The sequence below is a fragment of the Haliaeetus leucocephalus genome, unplaced genomic scaffold (genome assembly GCF_000737465.1).
Source record: "Haliaeetus leucocephalus isolate CR32 unplaced genomic scaffold, Haliaeetus_leucocephalus-4.0 Scaffold195, whole genome shotgun sequence".
NCBI lineage: Eukaryota > Metazoa > Chordata > Aves > Accipitriformes > Accipitridae > Haliaeetus > Haliaeetus leucocephalus.
The window spans coordinates 12,838,236-12,865,465 of NW_010972631.1; the positions used below are offsets into that span (position 1 = coordinate 12,838,236).

Consider the following 27,230-nt stretch of genomic DNA (forward strand, 5'->3'; position numbering starts at 1 on the left):
CACTTACATACCATTATTTAAATATTATAAAAAATTAAAACAGATGTGAAAGAAAGTTTGCAAGTACAGAACTGTATGTGTTGCAGTAATTAAGAAACTAGGTAGGGTCACTCTTTTAAAACACTTCTAAATACAATACTTTGATATGGCTATAATGGTATTATAATGGGAAATGGAAAGAAACTGAACATGTGTTTTCCAAGCCTATTTTACCTCCTCGCCCTCTTTTCCCCTTTCAGTGCCCTGTATAATTGCTGATTGTGTTGCTTGGAAATGGTGGAAAAGTATTGAATGCTATTTGTTTCTTCTATTACAAGAAGTATGTTCAGATATTGGGAAGCTGGAGTTTAATCTTCAATGATAAGATTATCATCATGAAACTCTTTAAAAGTTTAGTTTAAATTCAATCATGTTGCATTTCTGTAAAAGTAAACCAGTTTATAGGAAAATACACCAGTGGGCTTGTGAGTCAGAAATGAAGTTGAAGTTACGTGCTAATGAGTCTAGTATTATCTAGGGAATATGATAGCTAAGTCTGACATTTTTTATCCCATTTGCATCTCTCCAGTATGCCTGAGGTTTTCCTCTTGACAATACAGTTTGCTCCTGTGTCCAGTGCATACCAAGATTACCTGGTGCAGGAATAGACCATATTTGGAGCAACACTTAAGTGTATGCAGAAGCTGGGATGAAATACAGCAGCTCATATACTAAACGGAATATCTTGCTATAAATGCATCTGTTTAAAAGCTGTTTTTCCACTTCTGGGTGCTGTTTATAAATAGATATTTTACCTTTAAGTTTTCTGGCACGATTTCACATGACAGCCTACATCTCTCCCTCCACTACACTGCCTCTCCTTGGTTTAATAGTTGCTTGATCTGGATCTTCAGTTGCTTCTGCTCAGATGTTCTCAGTGAGAGGGTCCTTCAGCTGTGGAGGTTATTTCACTTTTCCCCTCAAACCTAGATTGTTTGTATTTGATGTAAAGCCAGTCTTCTTGTGCAGCCACCTGGGGAGGAATGGGTTAGAGGCACTGGCCATGAAGCAACATAAGAAGCTAAAAGATCTGAGAGGCAGAACTTCTTGCTACCTGGTAATAAGCAGGAATTAGCTGATATTCTGTTAAAAAAATAAAAATTTAAAAAAAAAATTTAAAAAGAAGTGGTAACTCTGTTAAAGTACCTGAAACCTTCTTTAATGCATGCTGCAGAGCAGAAAAGGAGACATTGTAAATACCAATGCCATACCTCCTGGTGGATAATCTTATTTACAAGGGTTTATGCAATAACTAAATAAGATACATTAAAATTAAAATTAAATAATAACAAATATAGAACTGGTAACATTTATATCATGTTATATATTAAATTGTTGAGCTTGAAACTCTGACAACATTTTCACTTATATCTGCCTGCATTAATTACAGCACTTGCTCAGTTTTATACATTTCATTCCTAATCTTTCATACACTATGTACTTTAAAAAGAGTGGAGAGACACTTGGGAATGAGTATATCTGCACTTGGTACATGGTCTACACTTCTCTTCGTAAATGATTTTGTACCTCCTGTTACTGCTTGTCACTTCCTTAATTATCTCTCCTTTTGTCTCAAATCTTATTCTGCAAAGATAAAACCTACAACATCTTATACCTGATGCATACTTGCCTAATGGAATTATGAAATCAGCTTTTTTAAACTTACATACTTGAGAAAATACTTGTTGCTAATTCATTGAGCTTGCCATTTATTTTGTTTTTCCAATGGCATGATTTCAACTTTTCATATTTGATAGGTTTCTTCCCTTTCCTTTCAACATTTTTTTGTTTATTTATTTCTATATTTACACTCTTTCTCACTTGAAGTTTGGCTTAAACTTGAAAAAGTTGAGTCTAAATCATTTTACTATTTATAGTTTCTGTGGCAGTTCAGACGGTGACCCTGAGATTCAATAGCAGCATCTTTTCACTGTCTTTTCCTCACACTTATTGAATTTCATGGGGAGAGGGGGACTCCTCGCATACCTGTTTGTGATTGTCCTCTGTATCATTACGCTGGCTGTCCATAAATCTCTCAGTACTGAAGCTAATTTAGATTATAGCAGTTCGAACCAAGCAGATTTAAAATATCTTTGATCCCAGCAGTGAAAATTGCTCTTGTATTTTTACGGTGCTATTACAGACCATCTTCCCAGCATGTTTTGTTCTGGTTTTTTTCCTTAGAATGCAAGAAAGTCTGGGCTCTGGGGAGGATGTGCTGTGCTGTTTAGTTTGGGTTAGCCAGATTTCGGTGCAGGAGGAGTGCAAGTAGGAGCACTACAGACACTGTGTTTCCTGCCTCGACCTCTGACGAGGGCGAATGCCGAGGCACCGCTGCCTCTCCAAAGCCAAGCCCTGATGGCGGCCTGAGGTTTCTGCAAGGAGTTTCCATGCCTGCTGCTACAACTGACAAAGGAAGGAAAGGCTTCATCCTTTTTCTCACTGTCAGTCCAGGTTTGCACCAGTCTGTGCTGCAGTTTCTTCTTTGCCAAGCCGCTGTGCCAGGCAGCGATGCTGCTGGTGCTGGTCCTGGGGCAGTGCCATCAGGAGAGGAGACGATGCTGCTCCCGTCAGCGTATCAGCGATACCGGTGGTCTCGTGTATTACAAAAACCTACCTAGACACATGCTGTGGCTAAACTGGATGATCAAAGAGAGATTCAGGGTTCCCAAAGGGATCCACATGCAGGATCTAGACCAGAACCTGAGTTAGTCTGGAGAAATCCTTCTTCTGGGAGAACGGAGGACAGAGCACCCAGGCCGTGCTTCCATCCCCACAGCTCCTCTGTTGAGACACAGTGCTGCTGTCATGAATCACCCTTCTGCCAGCTCCAGCTTCCAGGACATTACAGCTGGGTCTGTGGTGACTGAATTTAAAATATTCTCTACCTGTCTCCTGACTTGGAATCAGACCACGGTTATTAATAGATCTCAGTATATGTTAGTAGCGTTATTAAGAGCATTTCTGCTCTGCATTTGTAATAGACTTAGTGCTTGCCAAGACAGTCCTTACTCCAAGGACAGCTCATGTTATCTTAGCCCTATATTGCAGTAAGTCACAACAATACTCATGTTCCTTTAAAAACTAATTCCTGTGTCATGTATCAAGTTCAGTCCCAATGTACTGTGTGCAATCAGCTTGTATGGATTATCACCTAATGGGATTTTTAAAAGTTCTAAAATGATTCAGAAGCCATGGAAGAAAGGGCACTCAACAAACCTGTAGTGAGATATTTTCTTGCCCAGACTTCTCATCCTTCATTGCTCTTCTCAGTCTCCTCAGGTCGAGCAGCATCTTTTGTTTACTGTGCCACGTGGGACCGAGAGCGTAGCTGGAGCTGGGCTGGATGAGACGGGCACACTAAACAAGAGTAAACGTGTCTGAATTTTGCTGGCTGCTCTCGCTATCCCTGTTATCCTTGACAAGAGGGCTGCAAACCTACAGCAGGGGGTTAGCAGGAGGCAATACAGGTCCCACCTGGCATAGCTGGGGAAAAAAAAAGATGCATAGGTACTATGTATAGCTTGTTACTTTCATTGGCTTTAATGTCTACTATAGTAGACAGTTACTCCAGCCTTAAGAGCAGTTAGTGATCTCATTAGTAGTGGAGCTCCAAAAGCAGTGGGGAAGAGCAGTGGCAGTCCTACTCCTCTTCCTGCCTCCTTTGAAGCAACTAGGTTTTCCCGGAGGAAGGCCAGCCATATCACATCCCTTCCTTCCTAGGAGCCAGTGTAAACATCCAGTGCGAATCCATAACGATTTCTTTAGGAGTAGGTGGCTATACCACCCTTCCTGCAGCCTGCTGTGTGCCCTCTGTTCCTATTACCAATTCCTTTATATATCCTGTTCAAGTGACAGCTGTAAATAAGCACAAGTCTCTGGCAGCCAGGATTCACTCGGAATTAAATTCAGGGATAGGGAGCTGTCAGCTAACTGACTTCTGTGGCATCATAGCTGTCATTTGAATGAATTACAGACCATAGTATCCATTTGTCTGCGGGCCTGTAAGCAAGAGGGGTGGAAAAAGTTGGGGCAAATGACTGAAATTTAATACAGGTTTCTGCAAGCTTTTCAGACGTCGTGCACCCATCTTCAGTGTGGTTATTTGTGTGGCTAACAGCATTTCCATGTAAACTGGAATAATCTTCTGTTGAAAGCTTTCATTAGTATGAAAAAAAAATTGATTATACAATTAGATGAGGCTTATTTTGCTCTGTTCTAGCAAAGACTAAAACATCTGGGTCAAAGTTTCATAGTGGTTGCCTATGCACAATTTACACTCTGGGATTGGCAGCTTCTCTTCAGATGCCGAGGAGCAAGGCATCCCCCCTCCCTTCCACGCTGCTTGTAGAGTGCGGTGCCCCATGCTGATGATGCCAGGCAGATTTAATTGTGCATGCTCAAAGAGAAAAATGACATCCACGCTTGGGTTAGTGCTCTCTGTGGCAAGCTGACAAATCCCCCAGCTGTCAACTAACCTCAAAGGCAAGTGTACGTGGCTCCAGCTTATGTCTGCTTGCATTCTGCCCATAGGCATTTATAAGCTGAAACTCATATTGGCTGCAACACATTCAGACTGCTACTGAGAGAAATGTATGGTCTATTTTATGTGTTTCAATCTCTAAGGGTGACCCACACAATTAAGGTTTATTTTTCAGACAGACTATAAGCAGGTGAAGACAGCAATTTTTTGCATATGTGGCAAGTGAAAGGGCATAATGTTTATGGCTATGGATCTGGCTAAGTTGCTGATTGCTTAGAGAAAATCATTTCTTCCTTGAGCTCAGATGGATTATATTTATATTTTTATGTATTTATTGGGGTTACTGGCTGCCAGAGAACTGCATGCACACAAAACGGCCTTACGTAAGTGCCAATATATATGGGCAAATGCAGAGAGGCATGTGTTGCTAATGCAATATTGGAGTCACGGAGGAGGGCTTCTGGCAGAAGCATAGTCACTTGTGGTGCACTGCAGGCTGTCCATCTAAACCTATCATCACCTGGCACCTATGCTGTAGTGAAATAATCAGCCCAATCTGTGAATGGGCAAAAAGCCATCTTAACAGATGTAGGTTGACTGTAGGTAACCAGGAAACCATGCATATACATTAAAACATGGGTTCAGGGAGCATGGGTCTTATCTGGGGATATCAAAGCAGCTGTCAGTGTTGAGCTCCTCTGTCGACTGTTGAGAACATAAGCCATACCCGTCAGACACCCACATAGGGTGGGCTAGAGCCAGCTCCCACGGTTCTGGTAAACTTTGTAGGAATTGCTTGGTTGAGCATGGTCTCAGCTACAGATTAATCTCATGCTTTGCGGTGAACTTTGTATTTGTGTTAGAGAGACAAAGAATGAAGTTTGAGGATGCAGTTGCATCCACCTAATTTGCATGCCCAGCCGAGGCACTGTCTCACCCAAATTTTAGGTGATGGAGAGGGCTATCCAACCTGCCCGGCACAATTGTCTAAGTAGACACTGATAGAGAGAGGCTTTGGGTATGTGCAGGGAAAAGTCCCATACATTTACATTTTGAATGCATTGCAGTCTTAGAACAGGATCTTAGAATATAAAGAAATAACAGGAAATGCCAAGTATCTCTATCGACTCAGGATTTAGTTCACCAAGCTCTTCTGGTACTGAGCAGCCAGTGCTGCTATTCTTTTTTGTAACAGTCTGATATTAAAGCACTCAGCTAGAAAGTAGGAATTCCTGGGTTCTTCGCCTCATCAGTATAATAAACTGCAGATCCTGACCCCATGAGTCCAGATGAGTGGTTCTCACCATGCTTTGAAGCTGAATCGTAGCGCAGCTCACTCTCGTGAGGCCACAATGAACACAAAGAAACAGCAACTCCAGGGAGGTCCTCACCACCAGTTATTTTCACAGGCTTAGTGCTTCCCCATACACACAAGGGAACATGAAGACGATGTCTCTTTTAGTGTCCGAAATTAGTATGCATCTAAGAAACAAAAAAAGGGGCATATTCACATCATCTACCTCCACCTAAAGTTCACTGGGACTTCTGTGCCCTATTGGCTGGCTATGGGTCTTCTGAAGCATGTACTCAATGGAAATTTTAGGCTAATTTGAATTTAAGCTGCCTGAAAATAGCCCCAAAGCAGCAACATCAAGATTTAGGGGAGGTACTCTAGCTTCAATGAATCTGTGCAAATACACGGAGCCCTGGAGCTCTTTTACTGATGCTGGGAGCTGGGCAGGATGCAGAAGTGCCACAGGAGTCCAAATCCATCTCCTGTGTCCTTTCTGCTACCTGAGCATGGGAAGAGAGGATCGCAGGATGGGGCATGTGTATGTCTCTGAATATGGTGCTTCTGTTGGCAACGCAAAGCTTCAGGGAATATTAGGTGCCTGAGAGAAAAGGAGTGTTTCGCAGTTCAGGCAGTGCAGGCTATTTCCAGGACCATAGGACCTCTGCATAGGCCAGCTGTACATTTGAGTTATTGATGCCTCGGGACCTTTGGGAAGCACTCTAAGAATTACAGAGAAAATAACCACAAGAAAAGCATTTATTTTTGTGACTACTTTTTCACTCAGCTAAAATCAAGGAATTTGATGACTTAAATACAAGGTGTTAATATGTAGTTTGTCTGTAGAGTTAAGATGCCTGTAAATCTGTCCTAGTAGTAGTAACGCTATGTGGAGGATAGTCAGCTCTTTGCATGATACATGGCTAGCTTAACTGTGTAAGGAGTATGTGTATGCTATAAAATGTCATCTGTATAAGGCACCAAGTGAGCCCTATTCATACTTCAAAATTGTCAGTGTGAAGAATTGTGATTATCATTTTAGGTTTGACTTCCATAACTCTGCATTCTTAAGGTAGTTTGCGTTTAACCTAAATTACTCTTCCCTTAACTATGGAGTTAGAATGAAATTCTGCTGTCACAGATAAGAGTAATGATATTTATTAATAGTGCAAATCATCCATACACATGGAAGGAACTTAAACGTGCAAAGCACATCAGGACAGGAGATCACAGTCGTTAAGGGATTGATTTATCCTTGACTTCTAGGAGCCTTTGTTATGCTAATGATAGATATATATTCCCAAAATCCATTGCCTCTGTCTATGCCTTACCCTTTGATTTCTTTATTAACTCTCCTCCCTTGTCACTATGTGTTCTTGTTAATTCAGATCAGGTTTTGCAGCTTGCGTCATACTTTGCTATCTTTTACCAAAATGGCTTATTGAGTTCTCTCGCAGATTATGTGCTTTCCCATCTTTGCCTCACCTCTCTGCCAGCGCTGCCAGGAGGGCCCCTGGGTGAGCTGCCATCGGTCGGGCTTTGTTCCTAAGCAGTCGAGGCAACCGACCTCATTAATCATTTCCAACCCTCATTAATAAACATAATTTTGGTAATTTGGGGCAAATGTGTTCATGTACTGCAGGATACTGAATGTTTTATGTAAATATGTAATTTGGGTTTTAGGCACTTACATAAACATTACGATTTATGGTGGCCCTCGGTGCTGCTGACTTTGCTAAGGTTGTAAATCCTTGGTATTTCTGAAGTCAAGGTGCATGTTTAGGTGAATAGTCATGGGCATGGGTGGTTAGCTCACCTACAGTGGTTGTTTGCAAACATTGACGACCATGATATGAGTAGATGGCACCCTTAGTATCATCAGTAAATGGAAAAGCTGCTTATAGGCAATAAAGTCTTTAAGGATATAAACAAGAGCAAAACATATAGATTATTGGAGATTATCAGCTGTAAGAATAGCTGTAAGACTATTAGAGCCCTATAAAAAAAGCTAAGAAATACAGAACATTCTGCATGAGCTTATTTTAATAGGAGGAGCGGTGCTTTTTTTCTGAAACCCAATATACTACTGCGGTGTGTAGCTGCTTCATTATACTTTCTTCAGTACAGGTATGTCTTGCAACATCTTGTACTCTCTCTTGGGACTAGATATATATGAAACATCAGCAGCATAATTTTGCTCACGTGCTAGGCTCTGAACTCAGCTACAATTAAATATTCAGCAGGATACTCTGTCTCTAGCTAGACTCATGCAGCAGTTATGAAAGATTAATTCAGTGTTTCTGTTTAATGAAAGAGTTGAAGTAAACATATCTGTTGAAAATTTCATATTTCAGGTTTAGAAATTATGATCTTTATTATGCTTTTTAAAGGGCACATAAGATAAATGATCTATATAGAGCTACAATTTTTTATTGAAATCTTTCTCTTTCAGGATACCTGTCCCAGCATCTTAATTACAGTCTTCTGTGTACTTTGTTGTCTTTACCTTGCCATGTCAAAAGACATTGTACATATTTCTTAACTGGACATGCAGTAAATAACCTGTAGAAAAAACTAAGGGCATTGCATAGCAGAATGGTGCAGATTTGCAGATCTTGCTGTACATTGTAAGTTTAGTTTGGATTTTCTGTTTCATCAATACTGAGATTTTAAGTGATATGTGTATCTGAGGAAGGAATAGCAGCTTTGAGACAGTTTCTGGTATAATTCATTTATACGGCAATGTTCTAAAGGAGAGAGATGAAAGCAGCAACAGAGAAAGTTCCAATTTCTGTCCCTTGCAGGTCTTTTCTCTCGCCGCCCCCCCTCCCCCCCCCATCTTTCCCTTACAAAATTTACTTGCATTATTAATGAAGTTCAGTCCGAGCACTGGTGTGGAATCCGAAGGGTAAACTCAAGCAGCACGTTTGAAGTCCTGATCCTTGTAAAACCAGTGCGAATAACAGATAAAACTAAGCAAGGCACTGTAGCTGGTACCTGTTCAGCAATTGCTGTAAATGTGACCTCATTGATTCTATCTCTGTTTTTCCCTTTGTGTTTTACAGAGCACATTGATTTAGGAAAATGTTTTTGGCTTATTACCATTAATGTCAGAATGATAGAAAAATGTGCAAAAAGATTTGAGGATTGGTGTGAACTGAAAGCCATTATCTGGTTTATTAGCAAATTAGGGACTTGTTTTTAGTTACGATTCTGCTGCAAATAGCACGCACTATATTGTATAAATGGGGTTCTGAATTTCATTAATAGATTTTACTCCAGCTGCACTCCCTAGAAATTTAGAAGGGAAATCGTGACCAGGCCTACACTCCTGTAGCACCCAACAGGACCAGCATCATATCTTCAGACAGCTTTCCCGGACCTCCTCGGGAAGGAGAAGGAACACGCAAGGCCCCGGTTCTGTCTCGCTGTCCCCTTGGTCGTTAGCTCGGCTAAAAAGAGGCGTCACGTGTAAGGCGTCCTGGACAGGCACCCAGCGAGGAGCAGCGGGCACGGGGGCATTTTCAGACCCTTGTGTGACAGTCAGCAGCCGTGGCCCGTGGAAGGATGGGAAGACTGAAGGGCTGAAATTCAATAATCCTTTCTGGTTTGAAGCACTAATTACCTGTCGCACAGTTTGCTGCCAGCGAGCCGACTACTGCAGTGGGCTCTTATTGCTGTGATCAGCAGGCAAAGAGCTGAATGCAAAAGGAAGGAAGCTAAAGAAAAAAGAACTTCTGACTGAGACAAAGGTTGCAAAATGAGTAAAAATTGCCCAATGTTATGTATTTTGGATCAGTAAGAAAAGGAAATTCATCCGATGTTCTGTTTACTGAGCCAGCAGAAGCTTGCAGCGCTCGAGTTGATACGCTGCAGTCTTAGAATGGGCCTATTTTATATCATTTAACAGTTTTATATAGTAAACATAGCCTTATTACTTATGAGTCCTAAAGAGAGAACTCATTTCAGAAGTTGTTTAGTGGATATACAGAACAACTGAAGGCTACATTCAGTGGTGCTAATTGGTATTGGATTGAATCGTCCAGTCAAATGACTCTAGTGTAAATTTTGCATGCTAAGGTGCAAGGTAAGGTGAAATTTGTATTTTAAGTGCATAAAGGTAGCCAGGGATGTCTGCCAAAAAAATACAAAATATTTATAAAATGCATTTTTTTATCTAATTTCAAGTTGTTTGAGATTGGTACCTTTTGTATATGGAAATCCATTTGCATCTTGTGTACAGATATGTTCTTGGTGTCTGCTTTGTGTTTATGCCTCCTGTGCCTCGTGTGTTTTATTTTATGTGTACATGTTCTTTATGGCCACCTTAACTACCCATATAAATTTGTCTGCCCATGTATTATAGGTAGTTGTCCACTCCCACTGTGTGGTTTTTCAGCATAGAGGTTATAATGCAGAGCAATTCACCCAAATACCACACGTGTAATTCCTGGTTTGGGTGGTTTGGCAGCTCAGCCAAAACACAAAGTTTCAGCAAGTTTCACCTTTTGCATTTCAGGATTATAATGATGAAATTCGCCAGGAGCAGCTGAGAGAACTGTCGTATTTGAACGGTTCTGAAGATTCCGCACGTGGACGGGGCATTCGAGGAAGAGGGATCCGTGTCCCACCTACAGCTCCTTCAAGGTGGGGTAACCTGAGCTACTATGCTAATAGCTTTAGAAAGTGTAAACAACGGTAAACCAAACAAAGTTTTTTTATAAAAAAAAAAAAAAGAAAGTCACATCGACATCATTGTCAGGAAAACAAAATGTTTTTCTTCCAGTAACTTGTGTGGTCTGTGTTGTGCCAGGTTCTCTGATCTACAGTTCACAGGCTACAGTGGGTGGTATATGAGTATCAAGCAACAAATCAGAGCAGATTTTGAAGCCAGTGAAAGGATATTTCTAGGAAAGAATACTGTTATGCTGGCACAGAACTGGCATGGTCAGTAGCATAAAATCATTGGTCAATAAAATAGTATAGTCAGAGAAGGCTACATAGTCTGGAATGGAACTTTATTTGCCAAAAATTACTTTTTTTTGTATGCATGTTATAGCTATAAAATATATATTGCATTATATATTATTTTTTGTATGTGTTATCAGTTTTATATGAATTTGATTGGCATAATCTAAAAATATTGGTGTATAAAAGTTTCCTGAATTCTTCAAAGTATTTTTTCATATATAGGTAACATAGCTCTGCTTGTTCAAAAGGCCAGTGTATAATCTTAATACACTCAGACTCAGTTTTCACTGTGAACCCTTAAGAAATTTGTTGCCTTAGGCATCTAAGTTACCTAGCTACTTCTAGGCATCCACAGAGATCATTTCAGGATGGGTCCTAAGAAATCCACTTTTATTTTGGAGGAAATAGGATATGGAGGTACCTTATTTTATGCTGACAGAGGAGCTGTTCTATGGTAATTGAACTGGCTGATCTTGCCTATGACCTTTTTTTTTTTTTGCCTGAAGGCGTCTATCATGTTTTCCCTCAATTCTTCTTGAATGCAATTTTTTATTAGTAGTATGATGCTCATACATAGGATTTTTTACACTTGGCATTCATGACCATCTTCTACTCAAAGTCTTTTTGGGTTCAGAAACCAGTCTTCCTTACACCAAAGATCTCTGAAGGGCTTGACTTCATAACGATGTTCAGAACATCACTGCAACAGACTGACAGCTTTTAAATTAGGTTCAAAGCATAATCACTGGAGCGCTGGCCCCCAGTTCCTGCAAAATACCCACCTGATTGGATCAGTTGCATAGATATAGGATATTGTATGCTTTCCCTATTTTCCAGTCAGAAATCCCAGGAGAATATTAAAAAAAAAATGCAACTGAAGTATTTTAAGCTAAATATTTATGCTAATAATTTATGCTAAGAGCATAATTATATTTATGGTGATGCAGTTGATATGCTTGAGGGAAAGGATGCCATCCAGAGGAATCTTGACAGGCTTGAGAAGTGGGCCCATGTCAACCTCAGGAGGTTCAACAAGGCCAAGTGCAAGGTCCTGCACATGGGTCAGGGCAACCATCAGTATCAATACAGGCTGGGGGATGAAGGGATTGAGAATAGCCCTGAGGAGAAGGAATCGGGGGTACCAGTGGATGAAAAGCTGGACATCAGCTGGCAGTGTGCGCTCACAGCCCAGAAAGCCGACTGTGTCGTGGGCTGCATCAAAAGCGGTGTGACCAGCAGGTCGAGGGAGGGGATTCTGCCCCTCTGCTCCGCTCTGGTGAGACCCCACCTGCAGTTCTGCGTCCAGATCTGGGGTCCTCAGCATAAGGAGGACGTGGACCTGTTGGGGCGGGTCCAGAGGAGGGACACGAAGAAGATCAGGGGGCTGGAGCACCTCTCCTGTGAAGACAGGCTGAGAGAGTTGGGGTTGTTCAGCCTGGAGAAGAGAAGGCTCCAGGGAGACCTTATAGCAGCCTGCCAGTACCTGAAGGGGGCCTAGAAAAAAGATGGGGACAGACTTTTTAGTAGGGACTGTAGTACCAGGACAAGGGCCAGTGGTTTAAAACTGAAAGAGGGTAGGTTGAGTTTGGACATCGGGAAGAAATTGTTTTCAATGAGGGTGATGAGACACTGGAACAGGTTGCCCAGAGAGGTTGTGGCTGCCCCATCCGTGGCAGTGTTCAAGGCCAGGTTGGAGGGGGCTTTGAGCAACCTGGTCTAGCAGGAGGTGTTCCTGCCCATAGTGGGGTTTGGACCAGAGGATCACTGAAGGTCCCTTGTAATCCAAACCGTTCTGTGATTCTAAAATTGGCTACTGAAACTTGTAGTAAAGTAGTGAACACCACAAGCTAGTGCTGTGGGTTTGGTTGTCTCAGCAGGGAATGAGCCACTGCTCACACTGCTGCGGGAGACCTGACTTCCATTCACAGCTCTGGACCAGGGTGTCACTCATGGCTATACCCGGCACTCGCAGTCTTCAGAAAGGGCAGCACACTCCGGAGCATACTGCTCTGAAACAAAACCCACAGATTGCTTCCCTGATATATCCCCCTTCTAATTTGTCATGTGGCATAGTTACAAGAACCTCTTTTTAACCAGTAACAGCTTCTTCTGACTTACCAATTAGTACAGCAAGGTGGATATAGCATAAATAAACAGGAGGATGCTGAACCGCTCTATGCTTGTCCATACGCACTGTTCTCTCTGCACAGTGGGGGAAAGCAGAATCCCATGCTACCCTTCCCTTGTGCTGAACTAAATTAGATGGGAAGAAAAGATCTCACTCTCCTTTTATACTCCCGGGCTACTTTGCCTTGCAAGTTTCTGCCGTCGTGCATCATCTTCCGCCAGTCAGTTTCTCCCACCTACCAATAACCAGCAGAATGAGAGTGCCGATGGCTCTTGTAAAATAGCTGGAGAGCAACGGAAGAAGTTCCTCTCTTTCTTCTTCCTCTAGAACTACTTTGGAGTAACTCTGCAACTCCATGAATTACAATGACCTGGAATTTCATTAGCACAAGCAACAAGAGGGTCAGGTGTAAAAGGCACGGGATGGCTTAAAAATAATGCCTTTCCATAACAGGCGTCCTGCCTGAGCCATCGCCCAAAGGCGCTTGGCATTGCAACCGCCCCAACGTCACGCGGTACTTTAAGTAGCGGTAAAAACGTAAGAGCCTTCAGAAGGGGGCGGCGCTTGCGTCCTCCCTCGCCGTGCACGCCGACATGATTGTTCCTTTTTGCTCCCCGCAGGGGCCGCGGCGGTGCCATCCCTCCGCCCCCGCCCGGACGAGGTGCCCAAGCGCCCAGAGGAGCGCCGGTGACCCGAGGAGCCCTCCCCGTCCCACCAGTGGCGAGAGGTGTTCCCAGCCCTCGAGCAAGGGGTGCCCCGGCTGTCCCGGGCTACAGACCGCCCCCGCCACCCGCCCACGAGGCCTATGAAGACTACGTAAGTAACCGCGCGCATCCGTCGCGTACGGGCGCCCAGCTCTGCGGTGAGCGCCGGGCGCCTCCCAGTTGGAAGACTCCGGGCCAGTAACAGCCCGGCCTCCGCCACTTACCTGCTGCCGCCGAACTGCGGTCTGGGCAATACGGCGTGTCTGCGGACCCGCGGCTTGGGCGGCGCGGGTTCGTAGAATCGTTGGGAGCTTCCTTTCGGATGCCGGAGGGGCGTGCTGGGTAGCTCTCAGGGTGTCACGAGAGAGCGGCACAGGCATGCGAAAGATTATGTCACAACTGGAAGTCACTCACCACCACAGGCAAGTTCTCAGGAATAACAGAGTATATCCTTTGTGAGAAAACAGGGTTGGTTTGTTCTTCTGCATCCTTTTTATTACATACAAATATATATATACGTATATTTGTATTCGACGTTGTGTTACAGATACATAGCAAAGAGAAATTCACTGGTGTTCATGAAAGCTGATACGAGGATGCATATTTAGCAAGGAGCAGTACTAACTGTCACCTTTTCTTGTGAGGTGTTAAAAATAATTGTGCTGTAAACATCAAAGCTTTCAAGTCATCCTCATTAATGTTCCCTCCTGGAATTATCACCATAACAACAGATACCCAACTAGAGAAGAAAGTACCATCAGGTATGATGTCTGACTTTTTCCAGCTGTGGCAAATCCAAGGGTAAGATGAACATCCCATCCATTCCATAATCCTATCACGAGGAGAACCATGGAGAAGATACACTATAATTGAGAAGATGCAGTTTTATTCAATTAATAGTCTTCCTAGAACAGAAGAAAGGAAATTGAAACAGAAATTAATCCTTGTCGGTAAAGCTTTACGCAACTGTCTGTATTTGTGGAGTCAAGATTAGATCGTGGCCACTTCAAATCAGGGATGCGCATTCTGTTCATGCCAAGAGTCACAACTGAACAACAGCTGCAAAAAAGGAGGGGAGGAAAGTCACCCTCTGTTATTATTTACCTCAACACAGTTTCCATCTTTAAATGAGATAAAAGCCCTGCTAAAAAAGGAATTTAGAAAGTATACCCTTCCTTGATAGATAGTATATTATCTGTTAGTATCAAAATGTATGGGACCATCCTGTCTGTGCAGAACTGCATCTTTTCCTAATCCATGAGTGACAAATTTCAAAACAGAACCCTTGTAATGTAAGATTAAGACTATAAATTAAGTAAATCTTTTCCTCTTTTTTTTTTTTTCCCCCTCCTCTATAATACTGGTAAATGTCCTAGGGTATTAAACAGTTTTTAGGGAACACTTACGCTTTTTCTGGATAGTAAATATATGCAAAGCAGGAGGAGAAGTTGAGGCAGCTGGATTATCAAGGTTAGGAAAACATTCAGCCAGTTCCCCATTGCTTTGAAATGCTTACTTTCTCATGAGCACAAAATATACACATAACTGAAGGAGTCATTTTAGTTTGTAATAGATTACTCCAATAAAAACAAATAACTGTGTGTGTGTTTCTAGTAGGCAAGAAACGTATTGCCTTATAGGACAAATTCAGATGTTTTGGAGATCCTTCCATGTCCTATGTCCTTTCAACATCTATATTCCACAGCTGGGAATGTATGGGCTTCTCCTGACTGGCTGTCATCCACCAGTTTGCCAGGAAAATCTCTTGCCATTTTGCAAAGACTTGTAAGTGCAGTCTAAATCATCTTGGTATCTTACGGGCTGAGATAATTAAAACTCTGTTGGTGTGCAGGTACAAGGAAAAGTTCAGTCATGTATCTATGTATGAATTTGTAAATGATATTTTAGGGGAAAATATTTTTAATTTTGCAGGAAATAATCAACACAGTTTTTCTTTCCAAATAAACCACTACCTCAAATATCTGACTGGATACTAAAAGCAAGTGGATCCATTTGTTGACCAGCAACAAATGTCATGTGTAATTGTTCTTTCACACTGAATCCCAGAGATGAAAAACTAATTTATAATGAATAATTAATCCAATTTACTTTGTCTCATTTTCTGCTTGTAGGCAACCCACAAGCATATTACAATTTCTTTATGTGTTTATGTTTTTCATTTTTGACTATGGTATTTCACTCCAGTTTCTGCCTAGTATATGCAAGCACCATTGGTTTGATTAGTTGTGCAGATGAATGCAATGTCATTGATTGTGAGTATCCATATTTTTGATTTTTCTTTGCTCTAACAGAATATAGTCATTTGAATGCTGAGCTGAAAGTGAACTCAAGAAATAGAATAGAATGGCTGCAGCGGATTTTTTTTTTAAATGTTTCAAGAGCATTTTCTGAAAAAAAAATCTTTAGATATTTGATCAGCACTACTAATCAGAGATGGTATTGACTGTTTGACCTTGAAACATCTAACTCTTCAAATCGGTTTGGATAAGCATTTAAAAGTTTGGATCACTCCTTTGTCATGATCCAATATCTAACTATTTTGAGGTTTCCTGTTGGCTTTTGTGAGAGTCCATAAAAGCAAATGTCTAAAGGTTTCGCAAGAAAAGTGAAGTCTTGTCGTTGTGGAGAATATATTCACATTCAACATTTTGAATGTCATGCCCAACCAAAGGGAAAATAATTTGGAACAGCTTTCAGAAAAGAAGAGGGCTAGGGAGGGAAGGGGGAGTGACACACCTCACGCCTTTTTCTTTACTTGCTTTTGAAACAGATATATAACTTTTATTGGGTGCAGCATAGATAGTATCTCAGAGGAACTTCAGAAGACTACCCACAGGAAGAGGAGGTACAGACAATAGGAGATAGGTGCAAAAAGAAAGAAATACTTACTGTGTGAACCTTCCTCACTTTAAAAACAGCTCAGTGTGTGTGAATTTGGATGGACAGCTTAACTAAGAGCTGCTGTGCAGCTTCTGGGGTTAGAGAGCTGGTCCTGGGTTGGCAGCCTGGTGAATAAAAGTGCTGTTCCAAGTGACTAACCTTAGTTCAGGGTGACCAATCTGTACGTGTTCCTCTTCTGCTGAAGGAGAGGTCCCCCAGAGTGCAGTTCAGAGCAGAGGCTTGACCTGGTCATTGTGAACTTTCTTCAGAAGAAGCTTCTTTCACAAAGCTGAACTTAGCCCTTTGTCATTAGTCTCTGAGATACAGTTTTATGCCTCTAGTCCACAAACACTGCCATCCTGAAGATGACCCTAGCTGCTGAATTGAAAACTTCATTAAAAAACAGCCTTCTGGACCTCAGGTTGTGTTGTGGGTTTTTTTACTGAAAACCACACAGTGTAGTTCCCCATTAAATGCATTATGGACCATACTCCTACTCCTTCCACAAATGCAGTACACAAATTCATTTGAATTATTGCTTAATGCTTCTTTCCATGTGTAGCAGTACATGCCGTGACCAGCTGGCAGCAATGACTTAGTCCAGAACTTTTCAGAAGCACTGATTTACCCCTGAGCCACGTTGGTAGTCCCAGGATGCCGAAGAGCATGCAGGGGATGGGAGGGAGAGCGGCAATGCCAGCAGGCTCCTCAGTTAGAACTAATGACAAGATGGCTGTTTGGGATTTATCAAACGAATTTTGTAAATTAGCTTCATATTCTACATTGCAATAGGCAGAGATGTTTTGAGTAGAGAAAACGGTACTGGAATTGCATTTTAATTACCTCTTTTAAACTTACCTCTTGCGCAGTTGTGGTCTGAGGTATTAGTTTTGTCTGTTAGGCAGCTGATGTCCCATCTACAAATCTTACAGTGTTTCTATATCAGTGCAGCAAGATAGGAGATGGTAAACGAAAATGAGTTCAAGTATTGTTTCAGTCCTGCATCATCGCCTTTATTGACGAGGACGATAGTAAGATTGATTTTGTGCCATTTTTTCATTACAAAGGTTAAAATTTGTTTAGTTGGACTCCTGCTTTTATCAGCTACTCAAAATACAGGAAGGAAAATTAACACTGGTATCGTCTTTACAGATTGAGGGGAGACTTCTGGAGTCTTTTCTCAACAAGAATAAGCAATTTTAAAGGCTAAGGTCTTGTTGGCAACTTATGAAAGAGGCGATAGACACGACTGATTGAGGTTCATGATTTATACAGAAATGAAGAGTGAGAAGTGCTTGAGTAGATCTTCCAGTGGAAGGAACATCCTACTGAGGCAATAGAGCAATGTTCAGCATAATGTATTTTAATCTGAGCATCCAGATTTTTTCACTCAAGATTAAAGCTAAATATTTGAAGGGTGCTTAACCCAAATATAAGCCAACAGTACCGTTGCTTTCAGATCCTGTTTTGGAAGGCATTTGGCTCTGGAGCTGTATTTTTGCCTTCTGAATCAGAAGCTAGTTATGAGCTGTGGAGTGATATTTTTCTTCACATTTTTTAAAAGCTGTGGTGAGCCTTGCTAAGAGGTCTAATGTGAGTCTAGAAGTGACTTAGCACTTGTTCCCTTACCCCAGATGCAAAGAATTACCAAAACAGAATAAATTTGGCATTAAAATACACTTTGCTTTTATAATTTACTTGCACTTCCATTTTTACTTCTGGATAAGAAAGGGGACTTTCGCACAGAAAGCCACTCATCTTAATATGAATACTTAGATGAGCTTCTTGTATTTACAAAGAAATGTATAATTTGTTTGCAAGAAATGGGCCAGTCTGTCGAGACACTGTGAAGCTGGTACAGCTCCTCTGTCTAGGACGGCCAGACTGAAGAGCAATTTTAAATGCAAATATTCTTTTCCACCTCTCATTTCACTGATCAAACCAGCCAAATGCAGCTTCTTGTTATCTTCTGGAATAAGTGAAGAGCAGTTCTTTTAGAAAGTCACTGAAAAAGAACCACACAATAAGATAGATTGTGCTTTTAATGTCATGCTGTTCTTCTCCTCATTTCAAGCTATATAAAATGAAAGCAAATGCCACGTTCAACTGTTTATTCTAAGCTCAATGGTTATTTACATTTTTCAATAGTTTTCAAACAAACTGAAGCAACTATGCTCATGTTTATTCAGTGCCAACCTAGACAAGGAAAAGACTGACAACAACAGGCATTTTGTCACACTTTAACATTTTAAAGAGAAAAATCAACAATTACATGTGACTGCGAGCCCCAAAACTGTGGTTGCGGAGGCTTTGTTTAATATTTTAAACTGGAACTCGTAGGGCTTTTAAATCCATTCTGTCTGCCACTTCTGAATGTAAATGGGACCCATGTATAAAGACCTGCACTTCCTCTTCATGGTGTGGTTGTGCCTGTGTTAGTGCTTTAATGAATGTGTTAAAGTGAGCAATTGGTACTTGATTCTGCTCCTTCTGAAGTCCATTCCTACAATCCTGGTAGGATATTCTCAGTGAGAGTGAGGCCCAGACAACTAAGATGACTTGTTCCAAACATTAAAATAGTGAAATATACTGGATATAATGATAGTCAAAGGGGATTATTTTCATTTTTTTTTCTAAATTGGTATTTCCAAGTTTTAAGATGTACCACTTATTTATTTCTGTGCCTCTTTTGGATTAAAAAAAAATCAGTGAAGAATGTACTGAGACTAAAGAGCATTTGAGTAAAGCTAGAATTATAGACATGGGAATCTGCATGGCTGAACAACATATTGATTAAATATGATCGATTACCTATTCATGCCCAAGGCACTTAGAAAAAGAACTAAGCTATATTCAACTTACATCTGCTGTGACTTGAAAAATCAAATTTTATTTTTACTATAATAGCGATAACCAGGATAATGTTTATATTATCTGAAAGACTGTTGAGCTTTAGAAGGATACTGTGAATGATGGTCTTATGAAGGTAGAGTGGATTTTTCTGTTAGTTATTCAAACTTTCGAGACTTTGGTGCATCAGTAGTATAAATGTATTTATTGTGAAAAAATCCAGCAACATAAATATAGAATTAAAGTAGTGGCAACTTTTTCATGTTTCTCTAAGAGCAAAAACCACAGTCAGCATTAAACCTTCAGTGTCTGGGACCCTGCAGTTCTAGAGTTTTTTTGCTTACCTGTGCAAACTGTAGTTTGGGTCTTATTCTTACAGATGATATTCTGAATAAATAAGGCTCGCCTCATGAAACCAAAGGAAATGTCCTGAGAGCAGTGCATCAATAAATGTGAATACTGCTTTCACACTCATCATTGCCATGAATTTCTCACAAATTGGCAGTGTGCTCTAAAGCAGACTTTATTGTATCATTTTCTTGATTTGTTTTGATTTGATTGTAATAATCATAGTTATTCAATGCACTAAACTTTGCTCATAAAATACATAAAACTCTAACATGTTCTTAAAAATGCTGCAGAAATCTTTTGTGGAGGATAAGCTCCTCTGTCGTCCTCTTCATGCTCTCGCTGCTTGGCAAAAATAATTCTCTCCTTGACATTAGTTATCAAGTTTTCAGTTCAAAATTATTTTCTATGCTAGACAGAGTATAAAAGAAAATGCTGATGCAGCTGTACATGTTTTAGTATTATACATGATGTTAATACAACTACAACCTAATAAATATTTATATTTGCTATATAGAGATCTAAGTGAAGGGCATCTCTCAACTGATCATCCAGCCTTCATATGGTCCTTAAATATTCATAGTGTATGCGGTTATATTCATAAGATCCTACATAAAAAATATATGGAGTATCCTCCATAGAGACAGAATTTCTCTGCATCATGCAGTGCACCGTTTGATCATTAAACAGTGTGATTGTTCAGGAGCCTGTTCCCAAAAATACTTGTCTACTGTCACTTGGATCTGTCACAACTTGTCACTTGGCTACTTATCTGATGGAGAACAGCTTTGGTTGGTACAAAAGAACTCTATAGGCATTTGCTGGCTAAATGTTATCATGTGACTGTATCTCCACCCACGTTATCCTTTTTATGACAGGTTGCAAAGGTGTGTTATAAACTTACTTTTTTGTACAAACGCATACAAACGTAGAAAATGGCTGTTAAAGACTTGGGACAAGTCCAGTTTAATTAGAGTTGTTGAGAGTTCAGTTGCTGTGTGAATTCAGCTCAGGTGGAAGGCTTGGGTTTCCTCTTCCACTTCTCAAAGTTTCTTATCCAAATTTAGTCCACAGAGGTACTAAAAAGTTAAATAACTTTGGACTGGAAGGTTCATCATGACTGGTGAGTTCCCGGGGAGCCGGACACACATAAACTCAGTGGTAATGAGAAAAGCTCAGTGCTATTTCTTGCAGACTGGTAAGCACAGAGACTTCAGCTGTGCCAGGCAATTACAGAAGCCTTGAGCTCTGGTTTCAGGACAGGCTCTGGGTCATAAGATGCCATGGAAACTTAACGTTACCACACCAGCCTTGCCTCCAGCATACCAGTCTTACTCGAGTGTTTTTCAGTATAGCCTTTTGGTAAACTCGGATTAGTGACTTTCTATTATAATAGACAAACAGAGTGCTCTTTATATCAATAGATTTCACGTACAGCTAACAGAGTACTTCTGTTTTGTGTATTATCTTTATTTATTAGGAATTTTCACTATAGTTAAAACATGAGCTTTATTAATATACTAAAATGCACAGTTTAGGAACCGTTTTATATTAATTGAAAACTGTATGGATTGTTCCAAAACAGTATTTTAGTTTTACCGGAATTTTAAGGTCATTTATTTAAAAAATACTTCCTGTTGCAGGAAGCTTTCATCAGAGTTCATCTATGTTCTTGTCTTTGGTGCGTTTCTGACATTGTCATCTTGCAAAAAATACTTCTGCGTGAAACTGCAGAGAAACATATTTAGCAACCGCCCTTACAATCAAAGACAAACATTACAGAGCGCAGTTCTGTTTCGTTCTCTGGCTGATGGGCCGTTTAGCCAGTTGCCTCCATCCATACACTTAATGCTTACTCAGGATAATTGAAAAAGAGGATTTATATTTGGTACAATAAAAAGTCTGAAAAGTAGTCTTAGACGCCTATAATCTTTCTTCCCTCATTATGTTCAGTGCATTTGCAACTCTGAATTTCAGTCTTACGGAGGAAGAAAAAGGGTTGTGTTAGATGAATTACCGCATGTGTTTGGGGGCAGAAGCACCTGTCCAGCAATATGCCTGTTCTTTCTGGGTATTTAAGGGACGCTCAAATATATATACATGAGCCGAGATTTTCATGCACATAGCGATGCAGATATATACCCTGTGCGTACGTTGTCCTGGACAGAGCTGGCTGGCGATGTGCCTCGGACGCAGGACCCCCGCAGACACGCGCAGCACTCGCTTCCCCGCGGGCAGGACGCCCATGTCCCGTTACCTCCCGCTTGTGGAAGGAGGGGGATTGTGACTCTCCAGCTGCCTTAGCATTTCCAGTAAGTCTTTGCTTGAGTATAGAGGTACATGCATACTTTACATTATCTGAAGCTACAGCACAGCACAGAAGAATGTGGCCCATGTCTTCTATTACATTTGTTTATAAGGACTTTATATTGTGCAGAACTATGAATATGAGTAACAGTGTAAGGAATCAATCTGAAGGATTGAAGAAATAAAATTTAAAGCTTATATTTTCTTTTTTAATAATACAGTTTGGGGAAAAAATGTAAATATAGAAAATAAATACAGAAAGGAAAAAGTTACTAGCAGATATTTAAAAGAATAGTTTTACTTGTATAACCAGATGGACTGGATGAAGTACATGGGTTTTTTTCCATCTTTAACTTCTTTAGCAATGGTGGTATTAAAGTGACTGGGAAATTCATATGAATACCTCTTTGTCAGTTAAATAGGTCAATGTTGTTCTCAGATATGCTCATTTTTAAAACAATGAGATCAGTTACATTTTATCAAGGGTGCAGACTTAGTGTACCTCTTTAAACTGCAGCAATGTTGAGAAAATTGATCTTGTGAAACACGGTACCTTGAGTTTGATCTATAGGGCTCTGGCAGAGTGTAGCAATCACTAGAAGAGGGAGATGCAGTATAATGGCTCTGGGACGATAAAGTAGAAGACTAGAGATGAAAAATGTTCTTTCTCCACACAGACCTGTTTTTTTCCTGATGAAATTATGGTTGCATTTTAATAGCTTCTACAGTCGTTACAAGTCCTGTTACTCATAGACAGCTAATAGCTCTCTTTGACTACCTGCTGTTGTTTTGTAGCTCTTGGTACGGTGGAAAACTCTGATGGTGCAACATCTGAAATCAGAAAGAGTGCAATGTTTGTTAAGTGAAATTAGATAAGTAAATACTTCTTATATATTAGTATCGTAAGAAAACATTAGACACTTTTGCAAACGTACCCCCCTGCTACCCTATGCAATACAGTAAAACCACATCTAAATATTTCTCAAAATCAGTATGTCTGTCCAAGTGGAGTATATAACGTTACATATCAGTTCCTAACAAGGTGCCTTAGCTATAGCCTTGGTGTTCATACTGTCCACCAACTCTTCAGGGCCAATTAGTGAGTTTCTGTAATGAAAATACTACTAATCCTTTTGAATAATTCTTTTGATCACCAGATGTCTATCAGATGCAAATTATGTAAGTCTGAATGGGGACACAGCAACTTTAAGGTTAGCAACCCCATATCCTGTTATCATTTATCTGGATGGTCCAGTCCCTGATTGTTGTCTCTTACTGTACACCCTTCCACCTTCAGACATTCAAATTTTCAGAAAGCTGAAGTTAAAAAAACCCAAACAACAGATATGCCAAAAGGGAGTCTTATTTTGAGGCAATATATAAATTCAATTACTGTACTGTAGTACTTTAATATTTTAGTTTCTCTTTCCCTGTATTAGAGTGACACAGCTTTTCCCAGTTTCCTTTCTTAGGATTTTTTTTTTTTCAAAAAATTCTCAAAAAATCAAGTTATTAACACTATTTATTAATCTTTCTGAGGACTAAACTGTAAAACAATGTCGTGGTTTAGCCCCAGCCAGCAACTAAGCACCACACAGCTGCTCACTCACTCCCCCCTCACCCCGTGGGATGGGGGAGAGAATCAGGAAAAGAAGTAAAACTCGTGGGTTGAGATAAGAACGGTTTAATAGAACAGAAAGGAAGTAACCAATAATGATAATGATAATACGAATAAAATGACAACAGCAATAAGAAAAGGATTGGAATATACAAATGATGTGCAGCGTAATTGCTCACCACCCGCCGATCGACACCCAGCTAGTCCCCAAGCGGCAATCCCCCGCCCCCAGTCCCCCCAGTTTCTATACTGGGCATGACGTCACATGGTATGGAATACCCCTTTGGCCAGTTTGGGTCAGCTGTCCTGGCTGTGTCCTGTGCCAACTTCTTGTGCCCCTCCAGCCTTCCCTCTGGCTGGGCATGAGAAGCTGAAAAATCCTTGACTTTAGACTAAAGACTTCTTAGCAACAACTGAAAACATCAGTGTGTTATCCACATTCTTCTCATACTGAACTCAAAACACAGCACTGTACCAGCTACTAGGAAGACAATTAACTCTATCCCAGCTGAAACCACGACAAGCAAGCAAGTATACATTTGAACTGTGCACATTTGGGCATTTTAAAAATAAGTTGTCAAAGTCAAATGCTGCACCATTTTACTCAACACTGTATTTCTACAATCCCATGTAGCCCATGCACTTGTCTTTATCAAAACTGCATGTGTATACCAGTCCTCACACATGCTGCAGCTGGGAGTTTTCTGAAAAAAATAATACATTTAAAAGAAAAGACATTGAAATTCAAACTACATTTCTTTCCATTTTACCAACCAGTTACCATCAATCATTTTATTTTTTGGACAAACACTGCCTGTACTATTTAACTGACATGCAGAGTTAAAATGTATGCTTGTTTCTTTTAAAACAAATCTCATTTTAAGAATAGATAATTCCATTTTTATTACCTGTTTGCATGTCATTGCAAAAAATGGCTTCAGAACCAGTTTTGGTTTGGCTTGGTTTGCTTTTATTGCCAAAATTGCTCAGGTATGTAAAAGCTTACCATGTTTGTTTAATTTTATTTCATTGTTAATAATAATAAAAGAATAAATGCTTTTAAACTGAAACCAAAATTTGGAAATTGGGATTTTCTAGTGTTTTGGCAGAACTGCATCAGTTAACTAGATGGTATGCAAATAAAGAAAAAGGATTATAAACAAATAAAAGTGAGTCAAGGGTGTGTAAATCAGGCTGTAGAGGAGATGCAGAAGGGACCTGTGTTTCACTGCAAGTTAAATTTTAGCAAATTTAAATGTGGACACTGTAGCTAGGAGAAAAAGAAAAGAAAAAAAACCACCACGGAGAATCACTGAAACACAGTTGTTGAGTCTGAGTGCAGCTATCAAATAAATTAGAAGCCACAATATTTTGGTCATCTTTCACTTTCCTTGAACAGCCGTTTCACTTTCTTGCAAGGCCACCCTTCATGCAAACACCCTAAACAAATAAATCCAAAAAGTGATTCAGAGCTCTTCTAAATTATTTCTCTTGAGGTACCTATTATAAGTTGCCATTTTGGAAAAAGCAGTAGAAGTGGCTTATACGTGCTAACCATTACACAGAGCAACAAGAGGGAAAAAGCAGTAATTTTCGTTGTGTTTTATTCATTTCACTCACGTTTCAATTGTTTGTTTTCTAAGGGTCAAAAAATCTGATGCAAGTGATTTGTCTTGTATTTGCGTGGTCTTATTGTGTGTAGTAGTGGAGTATAATTACAAGTGAGGTTACTGCATCAGTTGTAGCTGTAGTCAGTAACTGTACAGCAGAATCCGTGGTTAGTATGTGTACTATTTCTATTTCCATGCACAGTGCAATATGAAGGGGAGTGAGAGTGTTTTCCTCCTGCAGAATCTGCTGCAGCCCAGGGTTGTGGTATCCACTTGCGTCAGGAGCATCGGGAATGAAGCTTTAAATCCCTACAGGCAGAGGAAAAACTGAAAGTCAGTGTCTTGCATCTTGGATGAATGAAATGCTGGATAAAAAAAGAACAAAAGGACTACTTTTACTGTACTCTTCTAGATTTCTTTTTAAAAGAAAGACTTGACCTCTTGCAGAATTACTACAGAGGTAAGGTGCACACCTCGTCGCCAGAGAGGTCTCAGTGCTGAGAGCAGGACTTGCCTTCCTGCAACCTGAACAATGGCACCTAAATCTTGGAGAGGATCAAGGGTTATGCAAAGCTCTGTTTTCACCCTTTCCGAGAGGACAGCTAAAGGGTACAGCACTGTGGGTACCATTCTCTGGTACCATTCTTAGTTACCTAAGTTTTCCTGTACATCATACAAGAAAGTACACCCATCCTGGATGTCATTAATCCCAGTATGGTTCTTTTGTTTATCCAGGATCCAGAAATTTAACATACTAAATCACACAAATTTTGCAAACAAAGCAGGCTTCTAAGTCCTTAAATTACTTCCAAAAACAGGACTTAAAATCTAAATAACTTAGCTTATTGTTTTACATGCCATTCATTTTGTAGAAGACTTATGGGGAAAAAAATTACTCTAGCTTTTTAAAAAAAATTCCTACCTATCTGCTTTGATGAGTCTATCACCTTCCTAGGAGGAGAGCAGACTACAGTGTGGCAAGGAGGCAATACTGTTTTGATAGTCCCTGACTGAATGAGGACATTGTTGAGATGAAATTCACTTTTGAAAGAAAAGACTTTTAAAGGATCTGCTTTCTTTCCTCAGGACCTCAGTCGAGCTGTATACACCATAATTTGTTGTTTGTGTTGGAGGAAGGGGATTGTTATGAAGAACTAAGCTTCCACTCTGTTTGGAAAATGCCAACTCATCCATACTTGATCAGAATTTATATATTTGGGGATAAGCAAACAGGTCACTGCATACAGTCTGAGAAACAGTTTAACATTCTGTAGAGCAGAAGTAATTAATGAAAGTTGAAAGATGTTAAAGTAAACTTCCCAGCTCCAGTAACATGAGGCTTTTCCTTCCCTAGTTGGGGGATAATCTTGTTGAACCTTTCCTTTAAAGCTGTGTATCTCTGTTGCCACGGTAAACATGAGTGTACGAATTTGTATGACTTAGATGTTGAGTAGCTATGATGTAAAACTAGAATATTATTTTACGGAGGAAATTACCTTTAGTTATTATTCATGTATTTTCCATCCTCTCAAAATGATGCGTGCTGACATAATAATTTGTTTTGTGCAGAACACTTTTGCTCTGCTAAAAGTGCTGGTTAATTTTACACTGTAAGTTTTATTACTGGAGGTTGTCTTCTTGAACTGTCCTGAGATTTGCTGACCTTCTTAGAAAAATAAAATGAAAAATCCAAGGATACACTTTGTTTCTAAGTTCAAAGCATTATGAACCTAATGCTTATTTATTTCTTGAAGCCTGCTTGATGCAGCCTAGATTTTTATGACTGCTTTATCGTTTCCTTATTAAGTAAAAAAATTTCTGAAAGTCAACATAAAAAATGCTGTAAAAAAGACCAAGTGTTGCTGTAGCCTAATTCATCCACCGAGAGGAAGAAAATATAGAGGCAAAGAAAATGAACACCAAATTAACAAAACCAGCAGGATTCTCAGGATGCATACAGGTTTGCATATATGATCTGTA

General features: G+C 40.2%; 1 protein-coding gene across 1 annotated transcript in view; it reads left to right on the forward strand.

Annotated features, from left to right (window-relative positions):
• Window positions 1–27,230, forward strand: part of KHDRBS2 (KH domain containing, RNA binding, signal transduction associated 2) — a 280,707-nt gene that overhangs the window by 151,626 nt on the left and 101,851 nt on the right. The window contains exons 5-6 of the mRNA XM_010565833.1: window positions 10,333–10,460; window positions 13,533–13,728. Of these exons, the coding sequence (XP_010564135.1) occupies window positions 10,333–10,460; window positions 13,533–13,728 (324 nt within the window). The remainder of the gene's footprint in view (window positions 1–10,332; window positions 10,461–13,532; window positions 13,729–27,230) is intronic.